General features: G+C 42.9%; 2 protein-coding genes across 2 annotated transcripts; both read left to right on the top strand.

Moving 5' to 3' along the window:
- Nucleotides 1-38: 38 nt before the first annotated feature.
- Nucleotides 39-15,199, top strand: LOC105927909 (synaptopodin-2). The gene is made up of 3 exons (XM_012864885.3): nt 39-370; nt 12,315-12,466; nt 14,574-15,199. The coding sequence occupies exons 1-3, from the start codon at nt 44-46 to the stop codon at nt 15,079-15,081; spliced, it is 987 nt and encodes a 328-aa protein (XP_012720339.3). The 5' UTR covers nt 39-43; the 3' UTR covers nt 15,082-15,199.
- A 415-nt stretch (nt 15,200-15,614) lies between these two features.
- LOC118565712 (synaptopodin-2-like) lies at nt 15,615-21,516 on the top strand. The gene is made up of 2 exons (XM_036146522.1): nt 15,615-15,814; nt 16,700-21,516. Exon 2 carries the CDS (start codon nt 16,819-16,821, stop codon nt 20,410-20,412), a length of 3,594 nt encoding a protein of 1,197 aa, XP_036002415.1. The 5' UTR covers nt 15,615-15,814; nt 16,700-16,818; the 3' UTR covers nt 20,413-21,516.
- The last annotated feature ends 644 nt before the right edge of the window (nt 21,517-22,160 follow it).

Genomic DNA, 22,160 nt, shown 5'->3' with positions numbered 1-22,160 from the left:
TTTGGATTAGTTTTACATGGAGCATCATATAATAAGTTTCGCAATGATGAGCGTGAAGTCACCCGGTTTCACGCACCGCCCGCGGGGAGGGTCTCTGCGCGGTGACGTCTCCAAAAAGCGGGCCGGACTCGGTCGGAACTCAGACGATGGGGGGGTCACACGGCGGTGCGGTGGATGTGGACGTTATTGTGGAGCGCTGCTGGCACAGCCCGAGGAGCGCGCCCTGCTAGTTCGGCTGAGGGGGACGGTGCGCAGCATGGGTGCCGGGGACTACGTCTGCGTGACCCTGCGTGGTGGCGCACCGTGGGGCTTCACCCTAAGAGAGGGAGAGGGAGAGGGGGACATTTACAGACCTTTACTTGCTTCCCAGGTATCTATTTGTTTAATTGCTATTTCATTTGTTTTAATTAAAACAGTTGTGGCTGCCTTGCCAGGCAAATGCATAACTGCTGAGAAATAGTTCTGACCATTTATGCCTAAAGTCTCTGGTGTGGTGAAACTTTTCGACTGGCTGCATTTTTGTGTGCGTTGGCCGTGTTTTGGTGAGAGATTCCACAGCATCCTTATATGGTCAAGGCCAAAGAGAGAGTGCGAAGCTCAGGGCAGCGTGATCTTTCAAAGGTTTTGGGGAGGCTCTTGTACAAAGAGCAAAACAAAGCATTATCAGGGATATGTTCCAACCCGGGGGGAGAGATGAATGTGAGTGTGCGCCATGCATGGATGCAGATGAACCAAAAGTGATAAAGGTTAACCTTAAAGCTTTTGGACCAGGTGCAGTCAAATGGCTGCGGTATAAAGAAATATAGCAACGTTTGTATGTTGAGCCTTTGGTGCAATTTTCATGTTTTGCTGTCTCACAACCTGAAATTAAAATGGACTGTTTGAGGAGTAGACTATATTGTCTACAGAAAATGCCCACAACTTTGAAGATGTACTGTATATATTTTTGTATTATTGCAAAGCAAAAATATAGGACAAAATAACAGAAAACGTCAGCGTTCATGTTCACCCCTCTCCTCTAAGGTCAGTACTTTAGTAGAGCTATCTTGTGCAGCAATTCTAGCTGCAAGTGGCTTTGGTTGAGTATTATCTCGCCACGTCTTGCCACTTGGATTTACGCCCATTCCTCAAGGCGGATCTGCTCCAGCTCCTTCATGTTGGATGGTTTTTGCTTGTGAACATTCATTTTCAAGTTTAACCACATTGTGATTGTGAATTGGATTGAGATCTGGACTTTGACTAGGCCATTCAGACAAGTTTATATGTTTCCCCCTTAAACCAACCTGGTCATTGTCCTGCTGGAAGGTGAACCTCCGTCCCAGTCTCAGACCACAGGCAGACTGACCTAAAAAATATCCCTGCCTTTATAACCATCCACCTTTCCCCCAACTCAGACCAGTTTCCAAGTCTCTTCTGCTGAAAAACATCCCCACAGCACAATGCTGCCACCACCATGTCCCAATGTGTGGATGTTGTTCTTAGGGGTGTTTCCTTGGTGGCGGAAGAATTAAATTTTAGTCTCATCTGGCCAGAGCAGCTTTCTCCATATATTTGGGGAGTCGCCCAAAATACCTTTTAGCAAACTCAAAACGTGTTATCTTACTTTCAACACAAAGTAATGGCGTTTTCTTCTGGCCACTTTTCAATAAAGCCCAGCTCTATGGAGTGTACGGCTTATTGTGGTCCTGTGGACAAATCATTCTGTTTCTGCCATGGACCTTTGCAGCTTCTTCAGGGTTACTGTTGGTCTCTGTGGTGCCTCCCTGATTAATGCCCTCCCTGCCCGGTCTTTGGGGCCTGGTGGGCCACCCTGTCTTGGCGGGTTTGCTGTGGCCCTATGTGAAACAAGTACATGTAAAGCAACAAGAGTCATTCTGGCTTTTATTTGACAAAACGTATTGACCCTCTTTCATCCATCTGGCCACAAATGCAAAGCAACAGATCCGGTTGGGACAATGCTGCGTTATTCCTACGGCCCGTACAGTTGGGAAACACTGCAGTCATTTTGCCACTTTCTCTGGCATCTCATCAAAGGGATCTTCAACTTTAGGAACAGTTGGATGGACATTTTAGAGGTGTTGAGATGTGTTTGGATGGTTATGAGACCATAACCATCCAAATGCCTAATTGTAATGGACGCTTAGGGAAAATCCTTCATTGATCTGTCAGTGGTCTTACAAACGATAAGTTTGGTTTGTTATGGTTTGTTATTTAAACCATAACAAGTTTAACTTAGATTGGGTAACCTTTAGCTAAAGGTTAAAGCTAGTCTAATTAGACATAGGCTGTGTGGAGTTCTTACTGGAACAACTCTCTCTGTGATTTAGGGTGCATTCACACCAGCCCTGTTCAGTCTGCTTTAATCGTACTCTGGTTCATTTGCTCAGAAAGTTAGGTTCGTTTGGGCATGTGTGAATGCGCAATTGAGCTCTGATACAGGCCTAAAAAGCGGATTTGGGTCCGCCTGAAAACCTATGTCTCTGCTCGGTTGAAGTGAACTCTGGAACAGTTTAAATGCATAAGGGAATGCCAAGCGGACAAGAGGCCACTCCAAAAGAAGGAAGTGGACTTCTGGGAAAGGCAATCAGGGTAAATACAATTGTAATTGAGCAATAATACTAATGAAGGAGCTCATATATTCTCGCTTGACATCTGTGTAAGCATGACATCAGTTCAATGAAGCTGTATGCACGCCTGGTCGCGCGCTTCCGCCTCATACAGAGACGTCTCGCCCGCCTTGTGTAAAATATAACAATTACCTCTGCTCCTGCTGGGCTTACTGCTGAATTGTGATTGTCTGACACACCCGCCAAAGATAGCATTGCAATCACACGGCTAAAATCTGTTGCCACTCCATTTTTGTTTACATTTTTGCGGAAAAAGGAAGTGGTGATGTGTTGCTGACCAACCTCTTTCCTTCTGTGTTTCTCGGTGTGCAGCGCGTCAAAAGGTTTGGTTCTTTTGTCAAAGCGCAGCGTGAAAGCAAACGGCACCAGCTGAAAACTTGCTATTTGGTCCCCAATCGAACTGAGTCTACCGGACTATCAGGTGTGAAGACGACCTTAGATGCATGCTTACACTTAGCCACCCACAGAGTAACACGTGCCATAAAATAGGTAATGTCTCCATGATACTTTCTTTCTGCTGACATCACGCGAGGAGACCCCATTTAGGCGTGTGTCTAAGTTTAGAAAAAGGACAAGTGGCCATGATTCGGGGCTCTTCTTCTGCACTTGGCCCGCCTTGCTTTGTTGTAAGAGCATCAGCACTGAAACCTGTAATCAGTTCTCTGCCATACACTGAGAACAAGAAATCGGGCATCTGTTGGTTCTACTTAAGCATCTTTAGTTACTTTAACACTATTGTTTCATGTCTTAAAGAGAACTTAATAATATTGTGTAGGTACTACATAAGAAATCAATGCAATGAGAGAAATTCATTTAAGTTCGTGTAGGTTGTGTGCTTTCTGCACTTAAAGGCATACTATGCAACATTTTTCAGTTCATTAATGTGTTTCATACCGTTTTGGATGATTAAATGAGTCATTTCAGGTCGAACAAAGGTTTTCTCGGCCGCCCTGGTGGTCTGTGGGGAAAATACCGTACTTGCAATTGCAAGAGCCCTCGGCCCGCACTCACAGGCTCAGAAGTCTTGTGCACGACCGCGAGAGTCGGTCTTGCTTTACGGCGAGAACTCCATGTGTTTTTGCCCTGCCATTCACTATATGCACGCGCGAAAGCAACAACAAAGAACCGCGTGTTAACGTCAAATAAACATGCAAGCATATCGAGTTTTATCATTATTATTATTATTATTATTATTATTTTTTTTTTTTTTATGTTGGCGAGGCGGTTGCGTGAGGCGGCTGCCTCACCAAGATAGCGCTGCGGGAAACCTTGATGTTCATACTTTCACTGTGTTAGTCATTGTTTGTACTGCCGTTTTTTCGACTTTTCGTTGCGTTCGCCTGTCTGCTAAGCTCAAAACAACCGAGCCTGGCTTGACAGGGAAACCAGAACAGCTGAGCATCTTTACGACAGTGCACTTTTACTTTCGCCCTCTGGGGGGAGCCTCGCTGGAAAATCAACCCTGGTTGCATAGTATACCTTTAACATGACAATATCTATCAGGGAACAGAATATTTCACTGGTCAGATAGCTCACAGGGAAAGGAGACACATTTAGTAATATACAAGGTACAGGATTAAAACTAATCAGATTTTCTAATACTTAGAACCCCATCCTGCAGTTTTAATTGATTTAAACTAGTTTTAGAGGGAAGTGATTGAGTTGTGTTGAAGTGAAGTGACCAAATCATCTTGAAGTAACACAACATCATAGGCTACTGCGAAAGCAAGAGGTTTGTGTGCAACCAATGTCCACTTTTGAATTAAGTAGACCCAAAGCAATTTTTCATTGTGTTAAAGCTATACTTTGAATTTTAGTCATCCTTAGAAGGTGTTTTATAGTGGTTAGCTGCTTAGAGGAAATAAACTGACCTGTGGGGAGCTACCACGTGCCACCGGGGGTACTAAAATGATCAGGTGATACGTTGGAGAGGGTAGGGGGAGCTGGCTTCGCCATCACATCTCGACATTTCCACTTTCAGGGGTCAATAATCAGAATCAGAATCAGACATACTTTAATAAACCCAGAGGGAAATTACTTCTAATGTGGTCAATCAAAGGAAGACGACACAAGAGCTGGGTATCATCGCATTGCTTAATCAACTCCAACAAAGGAATGACTTACAGCAATGAAAAAACATGCCAAAAAAACACCCACATATCTGAAAAAGTGAACTTGCTGAAGTCTGATTGGTTGTGAGTGGAGCCTCCTAGTGGTTCACCACAATACATTGCTTTTACTAAAACCTTTCTCAACTCTATAGTCTTCTAGTAAAAACTGATTCCAAAATAACAAAATAAACCCGTAGGTTCCCAGTTCTTTGCTTTATTGTTTAAATATATTTTACAACGAAAAGGAAATGCAGTTTGTACATGCAAATAATTTCTTCAAATCTGCTTTCTGACTCTAAAGACCAGCAGCAGAGGTAAAACTGAGTGGCTTTACTCCTAAAGAGCTGCTGTGGCTCTATATATGGTATTGTAGCACAAGCTGCACAGATCCCTCATCAACCGGTCGTCAAAATACTGAAGATGTAAATGTTTTTGTTGAGCTGCATTCCTTGCGACATCAAAGCAAGAGCAGAAACAAAAAACCTCACAGGCTCTGAAAGCAGCGGGGGATCATTTCTAGTGATAGATGCACATGCAAGAACTCAGTCAGGAAGTTTTATTTCTGACTTTCATTAAGACTTTTCAGCAGCTACAGGTTGTATGTTCCTATTTCTCATAAAGAAGCAGTACATTTAACAGGGCTCTCTAGAGCAGGACATAAACAACAATTAGATGAAAAATTTGAAGGAAAAAAACTGTGTTTTCTCATTTGATTTGGATTGGTCTGCCCCGGAGGTAACCAAAAGAATATAACATCATCTCAAGGGGAAAAAAAGATCTAAAACCTTTTAAAAAGTCCATTTAATTTTCATTCACAAGAAAACAAAGCTCCATACAGTGCCTGAGATCTGCACTCTGAAAAGCCTATTTAATCTGATTTCTCCCCCCTGAAACATTACGATCCAATCATGGAGCTAAACGCCGAGTTCAACATCATCTGTTCGGAAACCAGGACTCCATTAAATCTGTTTTATTTGCCGGAAGGCCTGGTCAGTAAAATGAGAAGATTGTAGCTGCGGTTGGTCAAATTCTGTTGAATGTAGTGGAAGCTGTGTATTGTTTTTTTTTTTTTTTTGTTTCTTTTGCTTAGAGTTGGGTAAACCAGGCTCCGAGTGGCGGTGAGCAGCAGTGCCAGTGCATTACTTCTTAATTCTCCTCTCCATATAAGGGAGCTTGTATTTTTCTTTTTACTCTGGGTGCTGGCTCCATGCAGAAGGCGGATGAGGTCACTTTTTTTTTTAAAGCGACAGAAACAGCTAAACATTTGAAAAGAGATTTGCAAAAAAACTAAAAAAAAAAAAAAAAAAAACTACCACCCTAGCAGTGGTGCAGCCTAATTAGAAAGGTATTTCCTCCTGGAATGTGGGACGTCAACACGCATCAGATCAGGCATGAAACAACGAACTGTGTCTTAATATTTGCCACTTCATATCTCTACAGCAAAGTTGGACTCCTAACCTGAATAGATAGTGCCCTTTGTCTGGAATATTGAATTAGACATGCACCAAGAGGCCATTTGTTGTGGATATTCATGCCATAATAGTGCACCATAGGAACCATATTAAGCTATTAAGAATTTAGCAAAAATGCCATTTAATGGCATGTTCCTTTTTCCCATTAAAACTATATCCACTGCACAAGTAGGTGCTCCATGTCCCTCAGTAAATCATCTCTTTCCTGACAGGTCCTTACATAAAGACCGCCTTTTTTATGCCTTCACTCCTAAATAGATTTAGGTCCATAGCAGCTGAATGGAAATGATGTTAGAAAACAAAGTTTGCTGTCAGCACTGTGACTCACTGGCTCACAGAGCGAGGCGCAGTTTGGCCTTGATCTGGCCAACCAGATCGTAGCATGCGCTGGTTTGCCTCTGGACACCATGCTTTCTTCCCACAGGCACAAAAACATGCGCCTTTGATTAACCAGCGACTCTAAATCGATCCAGTTGCGTGTGCGTGGCTGCGTGCCTCTGTTCTTGCACCCGGACTCGCTGTGATGCCTCATCCTTACCCCAAAACACCCGCTTTAGGCTTCAGTAGATGCTTTTTTTCATGCATATTTGATGACCTTTCACCTATGTTAGTGCAAGACAAAGGAGCAACCCTACTTGACATCTCTATAAAATGGTTTAGTCGACATCCTCTTATTACCTGTGTACTATTTCTAAAGTAAAATAGACAACCACGTTTACGCAACACTTTTGAATTCAATTCAGTTCAATTAAATTTTATTTATATAGCGCCGAATCATGAAACATGTCATCTCAAGGCACTTTACAAAGTCAAGTTCAATCAGATTATACAGATTGGTCAAAAATTTCCTATCTAAGGAAACCAGTTTATTGCATCAAAGTCCCGACAAGCAGCATTCACTCCTGGGGAACCGTAGAGCCACAGGGAGAGTCGTCTGCATTGTACATGGCTTTGCTGCAATCCCTCATACTGAACAAGCATGAAGCGACAGTGGGATGAAAAACTCCCCAACAACGGGAAGGAAAAACCTCCAGCCGAACCAGGCTCAGTGTGAACGGTCATATGCCTACTGCCCACTGGGGGTTACAGAAGACAGAGCAGAGACACAACAAGAGAGACAAAAAGCACAGAAGCACACATTGATCTAGTAATCTGTTCTACATTAGATGGTAATAGCGGGTGATCTGTCTTCCCTGGATGATGTCACAGTTAACAGAATGTCAGACCAGGTGTACCTACTATGAAGATAAAAGAGAGAGAACAGAAAGTTAAAGCAAAAATGACTTTGAAACATATCTCATTTTTGGCACAGTTGTACCACTAATTTGTATTCCTTGGTACATGTGTTAGTTTCCCACCAGTCATGCATGGCTTGTGGCAAACTGCAAATGTGCTTTCTTTTTTTTTATTCCTTTATTTAACCAGGAAAAGTCCCATTGAGATTAACAATCTCTTTTTCAAGGGAGTCCTGGCCAAGATAGCGGCAAAAGATTACATTACAATTTACATTACAGTTTACAATAACATCTATCTAAATTAGAATTTCATAAAACAGTTACAAACCATAGATCTCATTTCCAAACCTTTGAGCAATCGTTTAAAATGTCCAATCGGAATCAAATCTTTCAACTTCCAGTCTTTCTGAAGGATTTGATTCCGATTGGACATTTTAAACGATTGCTCAAAGGTTTGGAAATGAGATCTATGATTTGTAACTGTTTTATGAAATTCTAATTTAGATAGATGTTATTGTAAACTGTAATGTAAATTGTAATGTAATCTTTTGCCGCTATCTTGGCTTTCTGACAGGTTTCTTTCAGCAACAGCGTTCTTCTCATCCTTCTCTAGGAAAACCCAAAGTTGCAGACTTATTGTCTTGTCTACAGATTCTCCCACATGAGCTGTGGCTCTCTGAAGCTCCACCTGAGCTACCCTAAACCTCTTGGCTGATTAATGCTCTCCTTCCCTGGCCTGTGATTTTAGGTGGTCCGCCTTGGCTTGGCGTGTTCTGTAGGTGTGCTTAACGCTTTGCTAGCTTCGGGCCTAGGGTTTTGTTTTTCTAACCTAACGCTGCTCTAAGCTTCGCCACAACCTTCTCCCTGATCTGTCTGCTGGGCTCCCTGGTCCCCGCGATGCTGTTTGTTCCCCAACGGTCTCTCAGCAAACCTCTGAGCCTCTCCAGAGAGAAGCTGGATCAACACTGAGATTAAATCACAAACAGTTTGCTTCTGTTTATTAATTAAGTCACGTCTGGGGGCGCGTTAGTTTTCCTCTCCAAAGTCCCGCCCTACGTGGTCCGTGACATTAAAAACCCGAGAAGACTTTGGCAAGGTAGCGCAGCTTTGTGGTACTTGTGGGCGAAGGTCATAAATCTGTTGAGATTAATTTAAGTTGATTAAATAGTGCTAGTAATATGCCATGCTTGGCGTCTGATGGTGTCAATCTTATGACGTATGTAATGAATGAATGAGTATGATTCCTCTGAGCCTCAGGAAGGCTGGACCTTTTCTGGGATTTTCCTCTGCAGTCTTTGTTGAAGCGTATAGAAAACAGGCCACACCAGCTTACGGTGTAATTAGAAGCCCATGAAGATGTGATCGTTTTTTTGGCAGGCCTTTAATTCAACAACAGTGCATGGAGCCGTTTATCACCAGCTGTATTTACCTGTTACATTTCCAAACAAATGACTCAGGCTGCACTTTTACTAGCAGTGGTTCTGACTGTGTACGTTCGGCTTCCAAGGAGAGCAGGGACAAACATTCTCCCTCCTTTTTTGGAGCTTTGGACAGCTTGGTTCCAGCAAGATCCATGATGATGAGGTGTGATTCTCGCTCTGACTGCCTTTTTAGGGCCTGTTTACCCTCCTAAAAACTGAGAATAAAGACAAGGGGGGGGGGGGGGGTTCCAAGGAAACCTTTTAGCTGTAGAAACTGATGGTATTAGTTGCAGGCTTGAAGAACTCTTTTGAATTTTCCTTCTGACGCACAGATTCTTTCGTGCTTCACTTAGTTTTTTTTTGACAAAAAAAGGTGGGATTTTCCACTAACTTTAAGGGAATAAAGATTGGAGGAAATCTGAAAGAGGAAAGATCAGTTTCGCCCATTCTTAACATGCTCGTTGTGCGCCATCTAGCGGCGAATGCTTCTCACTGCATATGTGTTTGAGGAGTTGAACATGTTTGGCCCATGTTTAGGTAAACCTTGTGCTGAAAAGCCAAATGTGTTTTGTGTTCAAGTTTGAGTTGGTTAAGACACTCGATTCACATTTATTGCCTATCCTGTGCGTGTACAATTTGCGTTTAAATGTATAGTATTTAGTTTTTTTGTTTTTTTTTTCTCCTGAGTGTGTTTCAGATTTTAAGGGTTGTCCTCGAGGGATGCCTGTTTTTCTTTCTCTATAAGTGTTTGTAATTTCGGTTTGTGTATTATATGTGCACTCTGAGCTGGACGTCTCAATAAAATGTCATTATGGTCTCATACTGACAATCAAGAATGTTGATATATCTGTTTATGAGATCTAAGGTGGGTGATGTGGGATTTTAGACTTAGACTTAGACAACTTTATTTGTCATTTTGTATGCACAGATTGCGTACAGAACGAAATTTCGTTTGCATACAGCTTGAAAATTTCAGTGAATTACAGGATAAAGTGCAACAGTGAATATTGCTAGTAATATGCCATGTTTGGCGTCTTATGGTGTCAATCTTATGACGTATGTAACCTGCAGACAGCTGGGAAGGAATGACCAAGGATTGACCATTTTGTAAATTTATTAAATTAATTCATGTTTTTTTTTTTTTGGTGGGGGGGTTGTGCAAAAACCGGGAATAATTTGGACACGATAAACTCAGAAAAATGCTCCTGCATTGATGTGACTGTGCCAGAGACACTGCGCCCACAACAGGGAGGGCCTTAATCAATATCTGCATGCTCATGGTTTTCAATGTTTCATTTTAGTGTCCTTTTTTTCCCTTGCTTATTGCAACGAATCCCTGAAAAGATTTGAACAAGACCTTCTGTAGATTAATATAAGTTTAGAGTGCTAGTTGGACTGATGGGTTTTCGAAGGCCTGTTGTCTATTGACAAAGAGAAAGTGTAGCTTTATATAAGATAAGATAGGCTTTATTGATCTCACATTGGAGAAATTCACATATAGCAGGAATTTATATATTATATTAAAGTGTTTCTAAGCTCCAAGAAACCTGTGAACAATTTCAGTCCTTGCACATCATTCAAGATTTAGCCCAGTTATGCAGTGTGTAATAGGTCCTGTCGTATTTCCGGACTTGCATCCTCCAATTGTGTGGTGCTAATATGATCATTCATCTCCATAGCTGTGTGAGTGGCCTTTTGAGCTGATTTTATGTGTTATTTCCCCCCTATTAAAATCTCTTATTAATAAACCATTAGGTTGCAAGAGCCAATTACTGGAAAATGAAACCATCAGTCACTGATTTGACTGGTTAAAGAAGTGCCCTTTACATGGGTTTCCACTGTGCTGGCCTGCACAGACAGCAGGGGTAGCAAAGTTATGATTCCGTTTCACAGACACTGGTCAATTCATCATTAGAAGCTACATATTATTACAACGCGTAGGACTGGAACTTTTTTCTCTACTTAAACATAAATTGTCTGGAATGAGAGCGAGTGGAACCGAAGTCAGATCCCTTGTTTGTGTCACTGACTTGGCGATTAAAGCAGATTGGGAACCTTGTTGTGATCTTTAGTGAAGCTGTTGGAAATCATTCAGGTCATCCCTTTATGGCATGATGTTCTGATATTTTTATTGGCATACTTTATGTCAAATACAAAATACTTCTTAGATACGTTTTCATTTGTTTCGCTTAATTTTTTTCACTGTAAATGTGTTTGTTTAGCTTTGGGAGCAGGGCTATACATCCACCTTATCCAGTTCACCTGTTCAGCTTTGTCCGAAAAGCTCATCCCTCAGCGGTTTCATCCCTCCATCCTTCATCTTCACGACCTTCACCCATATGTCCTCCATTCCTCTATCTCCTGACCCCTACCTCTCCTATCCTTCCCTCATCCTTTCCTCCCTCCAGACTCTCGTCCTTACGTTCCTACAACCTTCATTTTTGATCCCCGTCTTATTCAGCCTGTGTTCCACATGGATAAGTATGGAAAAAGAAAATAAAAATATAGAAAGCTATCCAGTCATCCTTCCTTCTGTCCTTCGTCCTTTTAGCTATTCTTTTCTTCCTTCCTTCTTTACTTACTTAGTATCTTCCTTCATTCATTTATTTCTTTGTGTCTCTCCTTTCTCCTTTCCTTCCATCCTTGTTTTCCTCTTTTCTTCATTCAATCTTTTCTTCATTATTCTTTTTCTTTTCTCGTGTCCTCCCTCTGTTCCCTTCCTTCCTTGTGACCTCCTTTCTTACTTCCCTCCTTCATTGAGGCCTTCTTTCTTTCTTCTTTTCAGTCATACCTCCTGTCCTTTCTCCATTGTCTCCTTCCCTTTTCCCCTCCTTAAATCTTCCCTCATTCCTGGTCTCTCGGCCCTCTTCCATCCTTCTTGGTGCCCCTCTGGCAATATTTGTGTCCCACCTTTTATGTCATCCTTCCTCATGTCCATCCATTTATCATTACTAGTCTTTCCTTCCTTGTGTCCATCCTTCCTTTTCCTGGCCTCCTCTTTTCCTTCTTTTCTCTTTTCTGTCCTTCTTTGTGTCCTATCTTTGTGTCATTCCTTCCTTCCTTCCTTCCTTCCTTCCTTCCTTCCTTCCTTCCTTCCTTCCTTCCTTCCTTCCTTCCCTAACCCTGTATTTGCATTTCTCAGATTTCATATTTAAAGCATGTCCAGTTTCATCGGGTACCTTTTTTTATTTTATGTTTAGAAATGCCTGTGCAAATTCTCGTGTTTAGAAATGTTTAGAAACCAACGTAAAGAACTGAGAACTCCATAAAGGTCTGGGTTTCTTTAAAAGAAAAATGTGTGAGAACCTATCGCCTTTCCATCACTCCCCCTTTTGTGATATGGCTCTCTGCAGCAGAACCAGTTATGTTCAGCCGTGTTGAATCTCTGCCGTGGGATCTAATGTTATCTGACGGTCCATTTGTTCTCCCTGTTTTACTCCCCCTGCAGGTGGAAGATGGCAGTCGCGCCTGCCTGGCTGGAGTCCATGAGGGTGATGAGGTGGTGTCGATCAACGGGGAGTCCTGCGCTGATCTCACCCTGTGCCGAGCTTTAGCACTCCTCGAAACCTCCGTTAGCAGTCTGCAGTTGCTTCTCAAAAGGTTGTTCACGCTCTACAGTAATTAGCTATAATCACCAGTAAAAGGCCCAGATAAGATTATAGTAAACTGCAAACTTACACAATTTTTCCCAAAAAGCATGTGCTTGTCTGTCTTCAGACAGACGTTTAGGTGAACTTGAGTGACATTTGATTCTTAATCCATAGGTTTTTATATTTTGTTGGGCCTCCCTTTTGCAACTCTTGACAGCTTCAACTCATCTGAGGGTGCTTTCCACAAGGTTTAGGACTGTTTGCTGGAATCTCGGCTCATTTGTTAGGTCAGACACTGCTCTTGGAGAAGACTTGAAGCGTCTGCTCTAATTCATCCAGAGGGAGTTGTATCGGGTTGAAGTCAAAAATCTCTGAAGCAGCCAGTTTCTTCCACGCCAGCTTTCATGTCTTTATGGACCTTGCTTGGCACAATAGTGTGGAGTCATGTTGAAACAGGACTGGGCCACCTCCAAACTGTTCTCACAAACTTGGGGGCATGAGATTACATTGACTGGTGTTATTTTTCACCAGGACGTGTCATTTCAACCCCATATTAAACAGGCTTTAATTGAAATTTCTTATTTCACCTTCGGAATGTCGCCAAAATTAGAAGCATCCTAGTAGGACTTACACTACAATACTAGTCCATGCATTTGTTACTTCAAGGCTAGACTACTGTAATTTTGTACTATCAGGAAGACAGCAAAATGCAGTAAAAATCCTTCAGCCTATATAAAGCACTGTTGCAAGGGTTCTGCTGAAATTTTAATTTTTTAATTTTGAATGCCTTCCTTTTCACATTAACATCGTTCAGTTGTGTGGTCTGTATAAAGTGGAACTGCTATGCTTTTGTCTAAATTCCCCTCTACTTTTAAGGCTCGCAGCCCAATTTCTGATAAGCGGAAGACAGTGGAAGCATGGATGGATTGATGCTAAAGCATTGAGAGTCCCTTTCACTGGAAAGCAGCTCCACACTATAATCTCCTGGGCATCAGAATGTACACTAGGCACAGTGGAGTCAGAGAGGCATGCTTCATCACTCCAGAGAACACATTTAACATAATGACTGCTTTTTGGATAACAAAAAAAATAATAAATTAAATCACGTTTTACTGTATAAATTATAGCCTTCTTTACAACTATATTACCTAAAATGGTCTTTGCTTGGGTGCTTAAAACTGTTTTTAGTGGCACCAGAAGCACTAACCTAATATTACATTTAAACTCACACATGTGGTCATAATGTTATGACTGATCAATGTTAGTCACAGGTGGATTTGTATTCATATAAAACTTCTGTTTCTTTCTCTATCTGCTCCATGTACACCACCTTAATGAGTGAGCAGTCGTTATTAAAATGCTGGAAAGACACTGCCCTCTTTTTTCCCCTCATAGATTAGAACTGTACTCTTCAAAGTCTTATTGACTGGAATTCAATGACTCCAGTGAGATAATGACATTTTGTAATGCTCTTCACAGGACCATTTGAAAGTGGGAATTAGTACCAGTGAGGTGTAAATGTAATTAATTTCCACTTTATGGCTCTGACCTTTTGTGTAAGATTCTGACTGAGGATTGGATCTACTCAATTGCTTTGACAGTTTATGCCTAGTGGCTTATTGCTTCAGCCCAATTTCATATGGTGAAATTGTATTGAGTGGAATTTTTACACAATTTGTCACAATGGCACCCTCTGTTTTATGCACACAAATATTTAAATACAACTCATGAAGTCAAAAGTTGAATGTTTGTGTTGTGTGTTTGGTTTAATTTCTTTGTAATAATGCAATGGGACTCAATTCAGACCCCTACATTAGCTCTGCTGCCCACTAGTGGTTAGATATGTAATTTCATAAAGTTTTTTTTTTGAGAAAACTTAAATTTCACCCAGATTATAAATCATAAAAGTAGTTATAGGTACCACCTTATGTGATGGTTAAATTGAAGTGTGTCCTATAATCTGGTCTGATGGCCCCATGTGTTGTACATGCGTAACTCTCCGGTCCCCAGTGTAACCCGGGGGTCTAAGCATTAAGCAAAATTTACCTGTGCCTTTTTTCACAACATATCATTTTTTATGTTATTTTCATCGCTGTTCTTCTTCTTTTCTTTAAAAGATCCAACTTCATCCCATCTGAAGACTGCGTGTCAGAAGGGACGCACCTTGGTGAAAGGGTCTCCTCAGGCGAGAATTTAAAAAGCACCACCCTCCACATAATTTCCCCAAACTCTAAAATCCCAACCAACACAGAGGATCCCCACAGAAGTAACCTATCAGATGATCTGGGAGGCCATGAGCTGTTTTTTAAGCACAACAGCGAGGAAGTACGGCGGTGCTTCTCCCCTGGAGAATTCGTGGAGCTTCAGGTGTCCCTGTCTGAGCAAACCTTGGACGATGGGGGCTGCACCTCTCTTGGGAGTGCTCGGGGGATTGAGGGGGACTTTTCAGCCATTGAAACAGCTCACACCCCACCACCACACCCTGTGTCATGCCCCAATAAGAGAGCCGCTCGGACAGCACGGCGTGGTGATCAGCGCCGCCCCGGTGGAGGTCCCTGTGCAGCCACCAGAAGAATCAGGAACAGGGAGGGGAGCTCTGAGTGTGGGTGGCCCCACGGTCACTGAAGACGTTGGGTCGCAAAGTCAAGAGAAGCAAAAAGGAGGACTCTGCCAGCCTGTTCCTGCATCTTTCACCATCTCGTTCGAAATTCCATCGGACGAGACCGCTTTGGCAGAACAGCACGAGGACTCCGACTCCGACTCTGAAGGGGATCAAGAGAAACCCAATAAGCACCGGGCAAGACACGCCAGTACGTAACCGTAAAGATTTTCTATTCTTACCATGAAATGTTGCATCACTTAACTTTGTGACCATGGGTGCATTCCAAAGCCTGATGTTCTGTGTGTATGCAAGCCTTAAAATAGTCCATCTTTTACTGCTCCTGGAGGAGGGAGCTCATTCCTGTCAATGAAAGCAGATACAGCGGAACCAGAAAGGATATTTTTAAAAAGTATTACATAGACTGGTAAAGGTTTAGGGATAAAAATAATTGATTCATTGTGAGAGGCAGTAACTCCTAGAATGCAGTGAATGGTCTTTATTTTTTTTGGGGGGGAGGGGGGTATAGATATTGTGAGGAGTTCCTCTGACTGAGCTGTGTAAAAGACAGAAATATCACCGGAGCACATTGATGATGCCTGCAGAAGTGGCTCTTTGACAGACACCAGCATGTGTTCCCCTCATCTGTTACCTGATCCTTTGAAACTGGGTGCTTTAACTGGGCTGAAAAAGTGAGGGTGTCTATCACTCTCGGTGTCTTCTCCACCCATCTGGTTTCTCCTGCGTGAGCATCTAGAAGTAAGCCTGCTTGATTTATTTTGTTGGAATTACTTTGCTTGGTCAAACTGTGTCGCTCAGATGGTGTACGTTTTTCAAACACGAGAGCTCGCTAAGGTGCAGATAATGCCTTTCTAAAGACAATCATACTCTTAAATCATGGCATGCGGGTTATTTCTGTAGATCATATTTTTGGCTTGTTGATCTGAACGGTTGGTTTGATGTATGGTGTTGTGCGCTCGGCGAGTGAACCAATAAAAACCTTATGCATGGGTCAGAGAATGTTAATGTCTGCTTTTATAGATTCATATTCTACACGCAGTTAAATATACAATGCTGTTACAAGCAGGAAGGGTTGTGTGGAAAAAAGAACATAAGAAATTATCATACAAAGGAAGGAGTTGACTTAGTGTACAGTTCAGCACATGTTTGAAACATTTCTTCCCCATTGCAAGAACAAAAATAGTCAACTGTGAGAAGTTTAATCCTAACCTATCATTCGAGCTCTTCTCTGGAGCACTGGTTGTATTTTTGATCTCATGCTGCATTAAATTATGTTAGCAGTTTTGTATTGAACGTTGAACGTATTAATAGCTCTATCTCAGGCCCCTGAATATGTGCATTTGCTATTTTTTCATGTTGTTTGAAGGTTACAGATGATTGTTAAACAAAAGTAATATTGTATCCAGCCTGGATTCAGTTTTGGTACATGCCTAAAACTGCAATGACACTCAAGTTTATTTACGTAATGCAGATAATGTTTCTTGTAATGTTGTTTTGTTTTTTGTACTTCTGAACTCTCTTATGATTGTATCTAATCTTTGCATTTAATTCACTTGTGTGATTGTGCCTTTTTAAAAAAAAAGTCTCTTCTAAACACAGCACTGTCTTTATCTCTCTATGCAGGGCTCAGGCGTAACGAGAGTCTGTCAGAGAAACAGGTGAAGGAGGCCAAGTCCAAATGTAAACGTATTGCTCTCCTTCTGTCCGCCGCTCCTTCAAACCCCCATAACAAGGGGGTGTTGATGTTCAAGAAACATCGTCAGAGGGCCAAGAAATACACGCTTGTAAGCTACGGCACGGGAGAGGACGAACCGGAGTTCAGCGACGAAGAGGACGAAGTGAACGGAGACGACAAGCAAGAGATCCCAGCTGGTGAATTTAGCTTTGAAGCTACTTTCAATTTTGAACCAAACAAGCATTTTCTTTTGAACGCTCCAGGTGGTAAAGGTGTTCTCACTTTTAAGTTGGACAAGAGCCTTGTTGAAAATAATAATAACTTGAATGACCAAGCAGAGATGGAATGTTTGCCTGAAACCAAGGGCAAGGGTGCCCTGATGTTTGCACAAAGGCGTCAGAGGATGGATGAGATTGCAGCTGAACACGAGGAACTTCGCCGCCAAGGGTTACCTGTGGAGGCAGAGCAAGAGATGGATAAGAAAGTAATGGAGCAGTGCTACATGCAGTCCACACCGGAGGGTCATGCTTACATGGATGTAAATATGCACCAACAAAACCAGCAGCAGTACCAGCAGTACCAGGAGCAACAGTACTATGAGCAACAACAGAGCTACCAGCAGCAGCAACAGTATCAGCAGTATCAACAGCAGCAGTATGAGCAACAACAATTCAAGCAACAGCAAATGTATCAACAGCAGCAACAATATCAAGAGCAGCAGCAAATGCACCATTATTCTACAAACATCAATGGCACAATACAACCTCAAACCAATGAAAATCAGAGTTTGTACAGCAATCGCACTGCAAAACCATTCACAGCAGAAAATGTGGTGGCAACCCCTTATTCTCATGGAGCAAGTGGGACCAATCAAGATTCTGTGGGCCAAGGAGAGCAGATAGCTTCCCGCGATGAGCGCATTTCTACTCCTGCAATAAGGACAGGCCTGCTGTCGGACTCAAGGAGAAAGAATATCAGCAAGCCTATGTTCACATTTAAAGAAGCCCCAAAAGTATCCCCTAACCCTGCGTTGCTGAACCTTCTCAACAGAAGTGACAAAAAAGGGTTTGAGTCTGGAGCTGAGGAGGACTATCTTAGTCTTGGGGCTGAAGCTTGCAATTTCCTGCAGTCCCAAAGACTTAAACCTAAGATTCCTCCACCAGTTGCCCCAAAGCCTGTGATCAACCCCAACTCTCCTCCTTGGTCTGCTCAGATGGAAGCAGCCAACCAGGACATACCTCAGTATGCTGAAAATAGTCTGTCCACACCTGCTGCAGCCCCCACCAAAGAGACTGTTGCTGCTTCAGAACTAGAGCCAACTCCTGCACCTCCCCCTGAGGCCTCTAGCCTTCCTACCCCTGAGGAAACTACTGCAAACCCTACCACAGCAGAACCACATTCATGGAGTCACCCAGAGCCCCAACAGCAGCCTCCACAAGTAACACCTCAAGAGGCACACGGTCAGGTGATTTCTGCTCAGCATTCGGAGACCTCCCAAATGACCTCATGGGGTTTATCACAGTCACAAGCACATCAGCAGACATCTTCTTGTTCATGGCAATTAGCACAAGTACCGCCTCAGAACCCACCTCAGAGTCAGTCCCCATCACAACCACCATGGGTAACACGTCAGCCTGCTCAGAGTCACACACAAATTCAACTAACCACACCTAGTTGGACCCCTCATGGGCAGCCATCCTGGACTCAGCAAGAAGAACAAGCACAACCTCAGACAAATGCTCAGCCACCCTGGGCAGAGCCTCAAAAGCAGCTCCATTCCCAGCCACAGGTTCAGCCACCATGGACCCACATGAAGGAGAAGCCACTCTTGCAGCAGACCCACCCATCTTGGAATCAACCCCAAGAACCAGTGGAGACACAGCCCCATAATTCCTGGACACAGCCATCCCAAACAGACTCTCAACAGCAGCCGCCATGGGTTCAACAACCTCAGCAAAAAGCTCAAGTGCAACCTCCATGGGCTCAACAAGTTCAGCCAGATATACTACCGCATCCTCCTTTGGTTCAACAAGTTCCACCAGAGACACAGCCACAACCACCTTGGGGACAGCAACAGCATCATCAGACTCTTCCACAGCCATGGGCAAATGCCCAAGTACCAGGTCAACCTCAACCACCCTGGGGCTCAACTCCAGCTAAACAGCAACCTCCCGGTAATCCATGGCCACCATCACAAACACAAGCTGATACTCAATCATGGATGAATCCACCTCAAGTACAACCTCAAGCACAGGCTCAAGTTAATCTGAATCCATGGGCACCAGTTCCTCCCCAAACCCCATCTCAGACTTCATGGGCTCAGCAACCTCTAGAACATGGTGGCTCGCAACACACAAGTTCTTGGCCCTTGGAGCAAAATCAGGCACAACATCAGCCACCCTGGGCTCAACCAGTTCCCTCACAGCCCACAGCACAGCCCAACTGGCAGCAGCCTCTTTCAAGCACATCTCCACAACCACAAGTCAACACATGGTCTTCAGGTCAAGCTCAGCCTCCAACACCAGTTAGTGACTGGAGACCACAGCTGCAGCAGACATCTTTGATTGTTCCCATGCCCACAGTTAACACCCAACCTTCTCCTAAACCATGGCATTCACCACAAAATCAGACTCCTCCTCCTCCACCACGGCGGATGTTGTCTTATACTGTTGGTCAAAAAGCTGCGTCCCCCGTCAACCCATTGGCCACTGTCTTAAATCCCAAACCGTCCCAGGGTTCAGCTTTTGAGATGCCAGTCGTCAAAGGAAAAGGTGCTGATATGTTTGCAAAGAGGCAGTCTCGTATGGAGAAGTTTGTCGTGGACTCTGAGACTGTGGAAGCCAACAAAGCAAGCCGGTCCGCATCGCCCGCAGCGTCATTACCAAATGAGTGGAAATATACGCCCAATGTACGTGCTCCGCCTCCCAGGGCTTACAACCCTATTCAATCTCCGTTTTATCCCCTGGCAGCAACAAAACAGCCCCCTGCAAGTAGTCCTTTGACCAAAGCAAAGAAAAAAGACCAAGCGAAGCCTGCCCCTAAACCGCTGAATGTTATTGATGTCATGAAGCATCAACCATATAAACTAGATTCTTCCCTCTTTGTCTTTGGCCCAGGAGCAGAGGCTGCCAAGCCCCCTCCGCCAAAGCCCAGCTCTCCTCCTAATTCACATCTCGACAGTCAGACAATTGGATATGCCCAAATGGCTCCAGCTCAGCAAGCTGAAGCGTTTAGTCCCCCATATCCCCAGCAGAGTTATGGGTTACCCATGCAGCCTGTAATGCATGATCCCCACTATCAGCACACCCAAGCTAATGTTTACCCTTATCAGCCAGCTCCAGGTGGCCCATACCAACAAGAATATAACCAGCAGTATCAGCAGCCTGTCCCACCACCTTATCATCCCCAAGCCCCTCAACCTTTAAACCTTCCCTACCAACAGGCTGCTTACCAGCCAGCCAGCAGCCCTCCCTATTTGGCAGCTCCCTCAGTACCGTACAAAGCCCAGCCTGCAAGTAGCTACATTACCCCGAGTTTCCCTTTGGCTGCTAGGCCTGAATCTGTAACTGGTGGCAGTACTGGAGCTGCCCCAAAACCTAAGTTTACAGCTAACAAAAGCTCAGCCCAGGTGTGGAAACCAACAGCAATTGAAAAAGAGTGATTCTCATAGACAATGGGCAGGTCCATTCTCTAGTTGGGTCGAGACACTTTGTGCCCTGGCCAGGGGAAGATTTAGTGCACAAAGCGTAAACTTGCTTGTGCAATCAGTGTCTACACCTTGCTGCCTTTAGATTGCTGGATCACAACTTTTCAGCACTTATTTGGATTAATTCAGTGGCACATTAAGACCCTTAAGTCACTCACAACTGAGTCAAAAAGGTTGACATTTTTTTATTGCTCTTGTGTATGTTAAACTGAAACAGTCGGGCAAATCTGAGGGGATGATGTTAATTAAGAATGTAGGGGGGCATTTCGGTCAGTATAAGAAGAAAGAAAGAAGGAGAGTTCTGAAGTGAATGGTGTAGACTATAGAAAAGAAGAGCTTTATCGAGCTAAACATAAAAATGCTGAACACTCCTAACTTTAAATGCTGAACTGAGTATTTTAACAGAAACGGTAAAATCTAGTAAGCAGCCGAGGGGAGGAGGTTGTTGGAGAAAGGCATGATTTGCAACATTAGGGATGACATTAGAAAGCAACTTAAGAGTTTGTAGGTCAAGTAAAGCTGAGATGCAGACATTTTCTTTGCAGTCCTTAAAAAACAAACTAAATATTGTCTAATCTAACTTGATTAGTAATTGAATGGATTATTATTTCGATTTTGTTGTGTGTTTCTGTATTTTTATTTAATGTATTATTATTTTGTCCATGCTCCCTTGTTTGGTGGGTTAGTTTTATTTTAAGCTTCTTACCAGCTGTTGTATCATGTTAGATGCTATATTTAAAGTGCCTAAAGAGAAGTCCAGTTCTGAGGTCCACATAGTACTGTAGGCTTAGGTTTCACCTCAGGCAAATTAAAGCTACTATCTTTTAGAGCTTAGTATATTCTCCCCTTTTGGGGTTCAGCGTTAATGCAGCTTTATAAAAAAAAATGCTTTGATTGAATCATGATTAATTTTCAAAACAAAATCAGTAAAGGAGTAATGTTTTGTGAGTAAAATGTATATTTGGTACAGGGCTTCTTTTCTCGTTTTGTATGTTTCTCTTCCTTGTGCACTTTATGTATGATTCACTGCAGTGCCATTAAACTATCTCTTATCCTTTTTTTGGTTTCCTTTTTCGTCTCCTTTGGGCATGCTTTCTGTTTTTTTTCCTTCCTATTCTTGCCTTTCTCTTCCATTCATGTTTTCCACCTATGCTATGAATACCAATCGTTTGAGGTGTGTCTCAGTTTTATGTAGTTTATCTCCTAAAAAGACTTTGTTGGATATTGCTCATCATCCTAATAAGCTAGTTTTGTAAAAGTTGAGGTTCATGCTTGGAAGACACATTCCTGCAGAATGACAACCCGATCAGACATTTATGAAGGGTATTATTAGCTGACTTCAGTGTAGTCCCATTAGGTGATTCTGGAAGTCAAGTGCGTCATGCATTTTTCAAAAGATTAGCCATTTCTTATTTAGGACTTTCACATCGCATGGTACCTTCAGTTAGTTTTTAGATAGGAAAGAACCCTCATCCTCATTAAATTTGAAGATATAACGTTTGACATTGGTGTTTTTTGTTTGTAACGTTAACCAGACATGGAGATGGAGACACAAACATAGACTCACCTAAATAGTCCACAGTTTGTCACATTCCAACCACAAATTTAAATGTATTGTGTTGGGATTTTATGCGATACAGTGTCACAAAACTGAATAATCGTAAAATGGAAGGAAAGCGGTGCATTCTTTCTAATAATCTTCT

The sequence above is a fragment of the Fundulus heteroclitus genome, chromosome 14, assembly GCF_011125445.2.
Source record: "Fundulus heteroclitus isolate FHET01 chromosome 14, MU-UCD_Fhet_4.1, whole genome shotgun sequence".
Lineage (NCBI taxonomy): Eukaryota > Metazoa > Chordata > Actinopteri > Cyprinodontiformes > Fundulidae > Fundulus > Fundulus heteroclitus.
This window is presented reverse-complemented; position numbering and strand designations above follow the sequence as displayed.